General features: G+C 26.3%; 1 protein-coding gene across 2 annotated transcripts; it reads right to left on the reverse strand.

Moving 5' to 3' along the window:
• Positions 1–1,283: 1,283 nt before the first annotated feature.
• On the reverse strand, positions 1,284–9,840 carry LOC145842395 (tartrate-resistant acid phosphatase type 5-like). Of its 2 annotated transcripts, none has more exons than XM_082949826.1 (6): positions 9,554–9,840; positions 8,873–9,069; positions 6,087–6,205; positions 5,292–5,498; positions 2,863–3,010; positions 1,284–1,853 (listed from the first exon to the last, which is right to left on the reverse strand). In XM_082949826.1, exons 1-6 carry the CDS (start codon positions 9,789–9,791, stop codon positions 1,608–1,610), a joined length of 1,155 nt encoding a protein of 384 aa, XP_082805952.1. In that variant the 5' UTR covers positions 9,792–9,840; the 3' UTR covers positions 1,284–1,607. The 2 variants fall into 2 exon arrangements, with proteins under 2 accessions (XP_082805952.1, XP_082805951.1); XM_082949825.1 differs by having other exon boundaries at positions 9,521–9,840.
• Positions 9,841–10,771: the final 931 nt, after the last annotated feature.

Genomic DNA, 10,771 nt, shown 5'->3' on the forward strand with positions numbered 1-10,771 from the left:
GTTTGAATTTTTTTAACGTATCATTTTTAAAACTTTAACGTATTTGTATTGGTCACTAACTATGAAACATGGCTTTATTAAAACATGGCTTTATTTAAAGTAAGGGCTTTTGTAATAACAACCAAAAAATTTAGAAAATAAATTTTTTATGTAAAAAATACTCTATCCTAATGATTTATTACCTTCAAACCAAGTTAGTAAACGCATTACAAAAAACAGGCTTAGGCATGTAGAAAACATTTAATAACAAAATAATCATTTTTTTTTTCTTTTTAATAGCAGTTTTAAAAGTTTTTTTTTTTTTTTATAAACTATTTAAAAATTATTTCAAAATTTCCACTTTTCTTTTATTTACTCATCTATATAAACATAGCTGTTTTGTGACTAAACAAGTATATAATAATTTTCTATAAAAAATTATCAAGTTTGAATTAACGTTAGCGTAAAAAATATTTTTTTAAGCGAATTGAATATAGTTATTTAAACTTATACTTAACTAGAACAAAAAAATTCTGATTGATTTATTCTATAAAGTTAGTAAAGTAAACAACTTAATAAAAGAAGTTCAACTACTTTTATTTCTTTAAATTGTTGGTGTATTTAAATTTTGCAGTATTAGTTATTAATATTACACCATGTAATTTTGTTAGTAGCATTTAAAATGTTTTATACAGACTAAGATAGGTTTACTTTTTTAAGCAATGAAACAGACTAGTCTAACAAATAAAAATAAAGTTGTTACCATTTTAATATTTCTAAGTATATCAATAAAATACGTAATAAGTACGTTATAACAAAAAAAATTTCGTTTTACTTGATTTTCTCTTTTTTGTATTAACCATATAAAAACATTATATTAATTAAGTCTTACAGTTTTATAAAAATAATTCGTAAAAGTTTGTTCTAGTTTAGTATAAAGTAAATCTTTAACTTTGATAAAACTTTGTACGATAATAAGAAAGACTATTAATCAATTATTTGAGAAAAAATTGTTCAAGTTTTTCATAAGTAGAGATTTTTCATTTTTCGGATTTTTTAAGTTAAAAATACTACATAGCTTTTATTATTAAATGTATAAATATAATGCAAAAACTATCATAAAAAAAAAAACTACCATACTTACTTTTCTATAACAATACAATATCATAATAATTTAATAGAGTAGCAAAGTTTAAACATATGGTAAGCACAGAATTAAGAAAAATAAAATATCTTAAAATGTTAACAATTTTACCTTAATTTTTTATAACTTTATTTAGTCACTTTTAATCTATTTATCGTCTTACTTTGCGCTAAAATATATAAACTGTTTTAAAAGTTTACCTATATGAACTTAGCTTGTACTAAAAAACTGAACAACTTTTGGTATATAAAAGATAAAATACGTTTTTAATTCTATATAAAGTTTTATTATTTTCTTTTTTAAAGAATAATCATTTTTTTTTTTTATTTAAAAAACATCAGTTGTATGTATCACGATTAAAACAATGCTTATACAAATAAGAAAACAACATAAAATTCGTTTAAAAAAAATTGCGGTTAAAAACACAAGTAACAAATTTAACAAACTACTACTCGAGCCGTAAAAACTAAATAAACTTTCAGCTTCAGTTTCTCGGAAGCAGGGTGGCGGTGTGGATGACGACCCCCTGCGAAGTGACGAACTCGACCTTCATCTCCCGCTCACCCACCTCGCAGTACGTGAACGCCGCCTTGCCGTGGTCCAGGTAGTTGGTCCAGAAGAACTTGGTGTCCTTGTACACGCCGTCCAGGTGCTGCAGCTTGTCCTCGACCGGCGACGTGGCTCCGGTGACAAAGTAGTGGACGCCGCCCGACCCGGGCGACTTTATGTGCTGCGGAAGAAGTAAGGGTGTTAGCTGAGTGTCATTTCAACTTGAACGCAGAAACGTGTACGAATGTCATTTCAACTTGATCACTTAGCGGTTGTTGTAATATACGTTTGAACTTGTGTGAGTTATTTCGATACAGTCGATTGAAGTAAAATGAGTTCAAAACTTACCTTTGTGGTAATGTATTGCATAACAAAATAAATGAGTACAAATATTAGTTTTATGTGTAATTTTTGTTTCTATTTCAAGTTTAGTAGCTTTATGTGTTTATTTTTTAATATGATTATAAGTTGCTTTTGTTTATGAAGCATTTTTGTATGTAAGAAATTCTTTACTACAATTAAAGGTTTATTGATAGTAAAAATCTAAACTGTTTAAAAATTACTTTTTACTAAAATGTAAAAAAATGGTTTAGCTGCTTTAAAGTATTTTTATAACTTTAAAAAAAATTCAAACATAAGTTATAAACATTATATTAAAACAAAAAAATTAAACTTAAAAATCTATTATCTAATAAAAGATACAAATACACAATTAAATGTATTTTAAAAGCTTGTTAAGTTTAATATAGGCAAACAAAACAGAAGTTTTGTAGCATAAGCGTTTTTAGTTTACTTAAATAGGTAAGTATTTTAATATGGCAACTTTGCTTTTGATATGTATTTATATGCATTAAACAAGTTGATATACATTTTTATGCAAAAATTTTCCTGTTAATAAGTGAATAAGAAACGTTTTATTTACAAAAAGTAATTAATACTACAGCCAAGCTAAATGCTAACAAAAAATTTTTTTTTATGGTTCTAGTTGAATTTTTTTAACAAAAACAAACCCTTAACTAATATAGCAACAATAATAATTTTTTTTATTGTGATAACATAGTTTTTTTTATCAGAACATATAAACTTTTATATCATCAGAGTGTATGAAACCCAGCGAAACGTGAAGTTGTCAAAAAATCAACGCTTACTGTTTAATAATCAATTTCAAAATACTGCTACTGTTGCACAACCTGCATGCTGTGATCATGGCCGCTCATGTAAGCCGAAACCCGATATCTTTCTAGTAAGGGTTGCAACCGTTCCTGCAAGCACTTTGTACTTCCGTGCATGCCGCCAGAGTAGACTGGGTAGTGACCGGCTACTATCAGATAATCTGAACTGTTTGCCAAAAGTTAAAAAAAGTTGTTTATTTTTTAAAATAATACCACAAATTAAGTGAGTAAAAGTTATGAGAAGCATTGTTGTTATTGTTTATTGAACGAAAAAAAGCGCTCAAAAAGTTTGGTCTAAGGACCTAATGTACGAAAAAGTCTTTCGGTTATCGAGTCATACATCAGGATGCAGTTTAACGTTATTATTAAAGCTTAATAGTTGTTATCTTGCATACAATTAACAATTTTTAGAAATATTTTTAGTTAATTTTTATAAAAAACATAAACAAATGGTATATTAACTTTTAGTTTGCTTATTATATTATGAGTCTTATAACGGACCTAAAATAAAAATAATGTAATCATTTTCGCTGTATAGCTTTTAAAGTTAGCCATTGTAATTGATTTTAAAAGCATACGCTTATTTTAGAAATAATTTTAATATTTATAATTTAAACAATTTCTTACTATAAACTAAGCGATTATATGCAAAATAGATAATTTATACAAACAAGGTTTCTTACAGTTAACTACAAAAGTTTTAAATTTACTATTTAAGAGCAAAGTTTAATATTAAAAAGTTTGTTGTACAATAATTTTTAGTTTAAATACCAGTTGGAAATTTTAAATAAAAATAATTTTGAAAAAGTTCTGAACAGTGTAAAAGTTTCATGTAAACAAATCGTTAACATGTGCGTGTTTTCTATTTTTAAATTACTTTTTAATTTTATTTCAACACATGTTGTTGTTTAAGTATTGCTGACTTTATTTTAAAATAACAAGTGAAAACCTTCAACATAACATTAAGCTTTTGGCTTTGAATAAAACAACTGTAGTTTTAAATTTAAATAAAATTTAAAGAGATAAACTTTTAATCGAAGATACTAGGCGAAATAAAATATAACATTATCGCATAAGTGTGTGTGTGTACAAAAACAAACATCTTGTTTTCATCTTAATTTCACGGAAAGCGAAATGTCACATGAGCAGGCGCGCGCTTGAATGAAAACAGCGTTTCGTGTGTAAAAAAATCAAAATAAAAACACTTGGAGCAGGTACGAGATTGATATCACGTGCAGCAGTGCAACCCGCACGTCATTAAGAAAGTCCAAGTGGAAGAAAGTTCTTCAAAGTTGGACTTTGGATCAGAAAAGGAATTTGTTTTTGTCTGCCGCGCTCGCAAACATGAGTTCTAGCGGTTTTGCAGCGACATGTTTTTCCTAAGGAAATTCACTTTTTTGCACGCCCGAATGACTTTGTGATTTATGTCTGCAAACGAGGAGATCGAAGTCCAACAAACAAGCTGCTAAAAAATCAACGCAGCGAAATCATTTGAACTCAATACACACTTTTTTATTGGCCAATAATCATTCAAAGCAAAGTTTGAGGTTATCCAATAGAATCACTTGTTTGTTACACAGCTTCAGCTTAATAATATTATGCAAACATATGTCAAATACGTTTTTTTTATCAGATAGTAAAAAAATCATACGGAAGTTTCATAGAATGTGTTTTTATTTCTGTTCGAATATGTTGTAAAATAGTTTTTACGTATGCTAAAATAAAAAACAGATGACTTAATTAAATTTCATGCAAAAACAAAGCCATAGAAGAAAAGTAAATTTCGTAATTTTTATTCATGAATGTACTTTGTAAGCAATTATTATAAAACATGTAGATTTTTGATTAAACCTCGTTAAAACTCATAAAATTTCGGACTAACTTAGTTTATGACTAGCTGCTTAATTTTTACTTTTTAGAAAATTTGTTTAAATTTTATTCGCTGAAATGATTTTAACAGTATTTATTACAATAAATTTTCTTTAGAACTTCAGTTTTAACGTTTATGATAGTTTTATTAAAACGTTGGCAAAAAAGTTGCTCAATACTTTATCTTATAACACTTTAAAGCTTCAATTTTTCTAGCTATGTTCAAAGTAATATTTTATTATTAGAACTGCTCAGTTTTTTTTTAATCATTTTTATACAAAATATCCAAGAAAACAATTAAAACAAAATTTGATTTCTTGGAATTGTATCATTAAAAAACGTTAGTAATTATGAAAATAAAAAAGCTTAAATTTTAAAGAACGGTAAAAGCTAAGCAACTTTTACAGGTATTTTTAACATTAATAACATATCGCAGTAAACAGTAGTTTATCATCAAAAATAAAAATATTTTATTTTATTGTTTAACATTGCCTTTGAACTTATTGTCAAACGAAAACACTACTAAGAATAAATAGTTAAAATATAAGTACGCGTTTAAACTCTAGCAACAAACCAACTCGCTTGTACTTAGTTTTTTTTCAATCCATTTCCAAATTTCTTCGGCTTCTGTAATATTTTCTGGACCTTGTGGTTTTAACCTGCCATCTAGTGACAATTTCCCACACAATTGAACTGTGTCTATCATGACAATTTCTATTGTCAAGCCGTTATTACCGGGTAACTGTCCAGATAAGACATAGTTGGTTTTCGGAAAGTTCCACCGTCTAAAAATCGTATTACGCATTTGTTTTAAATTAAATTTATTTAATTTTTTAAAAAGAGATACATAATATTTTTTTATATGTCTAAAAATTAAAATAATAAATTCGTTTGTTTAATTTTATAGAAATTTAAGTTTTTATAGAAGTTAATTTATACAACGTTGATTATATACTTGTTTTGGATAAAACAGCTAGTTGCTTATTCAATACGTAATACAAAGTTAAATACCAAAAACCTCTTAAAACTTTGTTTTATAAACTAAATGCATGATTTTGAATTGTTGAAAGTTAAGTTGCACTTTAATTCTGTTGAATTTAATTTGATATTTAAATGTTATACACACGTTAAAATTTTACGTTTAAAAACAAAATTTTGCTTTTAATTTAAATACTATGGTTAAGCAGTGATTTTCAAGTCCTTTTACTGAAGTTAGATGTAACAAATTTACAAAGCTAAATTTAGCCGAAAGTATCATTTTTTAATTTAAATCTTGACGAATTACTTATTGAGTTTGTCAATTAAGCTTTTTTAATTTAATTAATTATGTGCATACATTTAGTAAAACAAAACTATACTTTACAAACACTTACTGTGAAACTTGGCTGTACTGCATTTCAGCCGAAATGTTTCCTCTGTAGTCGTCATTGCCCGCCACAATGTACCATGGTACTTGCAACCCGGGCAACCCGAACGGGTCTTCAAATGTGTCCTTACAATACAAAAAAAAATACTAGTTGAGTAAATTTAAAAAAATTTTTACTTGAATACTTAGTATTAACAAAGCATAGGGTAGACCAGTGGCAAATCCTTAGTACAGCTTGAATAGAAGTATTAATTGTGTAGAAATTACAAAAGAAAACTTAATATTAGAACATGGACTGACGATAGCTTGAAAAAACTTATATAACTATTATAAGTGTTAAATATAATAATAAATAGTGATAATTTTTAACAAAAAACAAGTTCGTTGAACTGTTATACCAACAATTTTACAGTTACTTTTTTATAACAACTAAAAACGTTTATCTATGTTAATTAAACAAAACTATTCGAAGGGGTTCTAAAAGAGTAGATATTTATAAAGAAGTTATGTACAAATGTTTCTATAAGAATTATGAATAAAAAGATATAAGAGTTTAAAATACACAATATGAATAAGTAATTATAACCATACACTTTATGTAAAATGTTAAGGTAAAAAAAAATAAAAGTTCCGGGATCAAAACTGTTAAATATATTAATTTTTTTTTTGTGCATGATTAATCAATATAAATACAACAGAAATACAGCGCAATAAAAAATATTCAAACATCGCAGTAAATTAAAGTTTATTTTGACTATCAATATACTCTAGTATTAAAGTAAATTAAAAAATTTCAATTACTTTTTTTAATCCGTAAGTTTGTCATCTCACAAGTTTTTTTTAGTCAATCATTTATTTTTAAAGTAACCTATTTAATTTCTAGACGACAAAAACAATATTTATTTCAAAGTACAAAAGTATTTGATTAGTAAAACAAACATTTAAGCTTTAAAACAACTTCTTCATTGTGCACAAGGTTCATTAGATTTAAATTTATTTTAAAAAGCTTGCAACCTTTTCTATATTCAAACTACATTCAAATGTGTTATTTATTATGTTTGCTTCGTTGTTGTAAAATCGATAATCTACTTCTTATTTGGTTAAAAAAATGTTTTGTGAGACTAATGAATTATTAGTTATATTTAAGAGAAGAAAATATAAATGAATAACGGAAATTCAAATACTATTAAACACAAGTAATGCAATGTATTTATACAAAGTTTTTATTGTGTTCGCGTTGTCAATATTAGTAAGCTTAGCTTAATTTTTTTCGATTTTGATAAAAACATGACTTTGCTATTTAAGTATAATTATAATGAAAAATTTATTCTAAACACTGACTATTCAAATTTGCTTTAATATGTTTCAAAAACTGGTAAAAAAGCTGAATAGTTGTTCTGTGAGACTTAAAGAATGTTTACAACAGTATAGGCACAATTTGAACATTTCTCATTGGTTTGCACAGAGGCAGTGAAGTTTGGTCAAAACCTGAGCATGTGATTTTGTTACTACATAAAATTAAATTGTATTTTACAAAAACAGTTTTAATAAACCTCGAGCGATATTACGATTAAAACATTTTACTAAAGTGGTGCAGCTGCTAAAAAGTCATCATTTCTTCAAAGTTTTAATTAAAAGATTTCTTAAAACCGAAGTTCATTTTGTAAACAGTATTGTTGAAATATTCTACTTTTTTATTATAGCATTGTGTTATTTGTTGTTGTACTCAAACATCTTGTTTTGACAATCGTTTATAAATTTGTTACTAATAACTTTAAAAAAAACTATCAAATTTGTTCTAGAGTAGTATTTTTAACAATAATGGCTATTAATCGTGCTTTAAAACCATGTTTATGTACGTTTTATGAAAACTTAGCAACTGTTTAATACTATTATTTCTTCAAAATGCAAAAATTTTGTTGAACTACGAAAAGTTATAACTAAAATTCAAAAAGAAACAACGCATTAATTAATGTGGCTTTGTAGTAAGTTTAGGTAATGATAAACTTTTAATTTTTTTTATGTTTGGTATACATTTTAGAGGCTAAAACAAATACTTTTGCTTTTAAACTATTTTCATATTTATTAACGTCTTTTCTTTTAAAGCTCTCTAAACTACATGTTATAAAACATATAATAAATTAGAACACCATATAATATATCGCTTTTAAAATGTTTTAAACTTAGTGTAGAAATTTGGATTCGTTTTTCATTTTTAATCTTAGAAAACAACTAATTAAGTTTTATTTTTAATATAATTGAAAGTTCTAGAGTTTTAAAACTTAAAGAAACATTTTAAAATATAAAATTTGATTTGTTTTAGTTTGTGAACATAAACGCTTCCTTATTAAAACGACTAAAGATTTTACTTAATGACTGTTTCAATATAAACTTTACTTTTTTTTGTATTCATTGGATAATTTAAAGGTTATTGAGCTAATTTTTTCAAAACTTTTGAGACTTCTAATAGCCTTTGATAAAATAAAATAACTAACTACTAACGGATAGAATAAAGTAAATTTAACATATCATTCATTTTCAGTATATTTAACTTATCAAGTTTTTTCTTTTTTTTTAACTCTACTTTTTCTGTATTCTGGTTATTCTAAAAACTAGTTTAACTACTCCTTGAAAAAAAATTATCGTCAAAACCACATAGTTTACAGCTAAAATAATACTAAAATTAATAACAAGATGTTTTACTTGTTTTCCAACATAAAAGCTTTAAGATTTAAGTGTACAAGTTTATGTTTAAGCAGCTAAAATTTTAAAGAAGTGTCAAAAACAACTTACAACGAATCTCCTGTCGTTCAAGTCCGTAACTCCTGCCGGTGAGAAATTGTCACCGAGGGAGAGAATGAAGCTGGAACCGGCTCGTTGCGAGTAGGCGTCCATTGCGCGTGCCAGCTTCATCTGAGCTTCCGTGTAGAACGGAGGAGTCGCAACTCCTCCGCAATCCGCGATCACCAAGAACCTCACTCCGTGCCCACCTTTGAACAAATTGTTTTGTTTTCGCAGTGTTTGAAGTTAATAGATTTGCACACTTTAAATTTTTTTTATGTTCTTTAAAAACTGAATTTGAATAGTTATTTTTTTAAGTTGATACGTTTTGGTTTAAATACAAAAGTATAATTCAAAAGTGTATATGTATACATACTTAAAAGTTATTGCGGTTTTTTCTTTGAGTTTTTTTGATATTTAGTTGTTTTGCAATGAAATAAGTCTTAATCTAATGAATCTGTATAGGAATAAGGCTTCTTAAGTAAACTAGTTGAGCATAATAAATTAAAAAAAACAAAAACTACATTTTTCTTTTTATTTTAAGTATTGATCTTTAATTGCTGTACTATTAAGAAAAACTAAAGATTCATAAGTAAAACAAAAAAGGACAAACTTTACTATTTCCATTCAAATTATAACATATTTTTCAGTAAAAACTACCTTTGTCGGAGATCTTTAACAAAATCTTGTCACCTGTGAGTTTGCCAGTGGAATCTTTTACATTCCCCACTTCTCCTATTTTCAAATCGTCAAACAAACCAGGTTTATTTTCAACCTCGGGTATTTTACTAGTGCTTGCATCAGCCTCACTCTTTTTACTGAGACTGATAATCACAATTAACAAAACAAAAACGATTAAAACTATCAAAGCTTTTTTGTAAATACCTTTTCTATGTGGGTAACTTTTTTCGTAAGGAATCAAAAATTCCATTTAGAATATACTGCTAAAATTGTTTAAAGTTATTGCTACGTTTGGATAAAATTTATCGCTATAATGTAAAAGTTGTTTGCTTTCAAGTGCTTTGAGGACGTTTCATGAGTAATGACGCTGTTTGTAAATTCGAATATTTATTGATTTATAATTTTCGATTTTCTAATGCGCATGTTTTAATTGGTGAACAATATTTTAAAATAAAACTTAATTTTTACTATTTTCAAATGTATAGAGTTTTTTATATAAGTTTTTTTTTTGATAATTCTCTTTAACTGGTTTAATACTATACTAAAATGCAAATTCTAAACGAATAGATTTATTAACTTTATTTTGAAATTAAAAACTAATGACTACAATTTGTTGCTCAATTTACTAGCTGTAAAGAACTGATTAGAAAACGAAAAAGATGCAAACTTGATACTGCTTAATTTTATTACTTAGTTTTAGTGGTGGGTTGAACCGACGTTTTTAAACAACAACAAGCAGTACAAGTAAAGTATCAAAACAATGAAACACTTTTATACTTATGACTAATTGGTTTTTTTTTTAAGTATTTTTACAAACCTTAAATGTTAAATGAATTTAACCAACAAGCTTTTGAGAAACCGAAGTATAAAATAATGTCTAAATTACATTTGAATACAAATAATTAATTGAAAATAAAAACTCTTACTTTTTTACTTGAAGCCTTTTGTTAACTTATTAATTAATAAAATGACATTGTGAAATATGCGAGTTTACATATAGTCAATAGCAGCATCATCATTACCTCACTTGAATTTATTCAACTTTCCTTATATCTTTTGTGATGAGTAGAGTAGTTTTACGCTTTGTGCCTTATTGGTATTAGAATTTAAGGGTTTCGCTTGTACGCTGGTTGTTTCTGAGGATATAAACAAGCTTGATGTTTGTTGATCTGGTTTTTTTTTTTCTACAAAAATGTTGGAGTTGTAAAGCCATCACTTATAATTTAGAAA

This window comes from Thalia democratica, chromosome 8 (assembly GCF_965202585.1).
Source record: "Thalia democratica chromosome 8, ktThaDemo2.hap1.1, whole genome shotgun sequence".
NCBI classification, from domain to species: Eukaryota; Metazoa; Chordata; class Thaliacea; order Salpida; family Salpidae; genus Thalia; species Thalia democratica.

Bases quoted from the DNA above. Each gene is read 5' to 3' on its own strand.
- LOC145842395 (XM_082949825.1), bottom strand. From the start codon at position 9,791: ATGGAATTTTTGATTCCTTACGAAAAAAGTTACCCACATAGAAAAGGT. The intron at 9,070-9,520 runs GTAGTTTTTACT...ATTTGTTCAAAG, and splicing joins GTTAAAGATCTCCGACAAAG to GTGGGCACGGAGTGAGGTTC. The intron at 1,854-2,862 runs GTTGTGCAACAG...CTTCTTCCGCAG, and splicing joins GCCATGATCACAGCATGCAG to CACATAAAGTCGCCCGGGTC.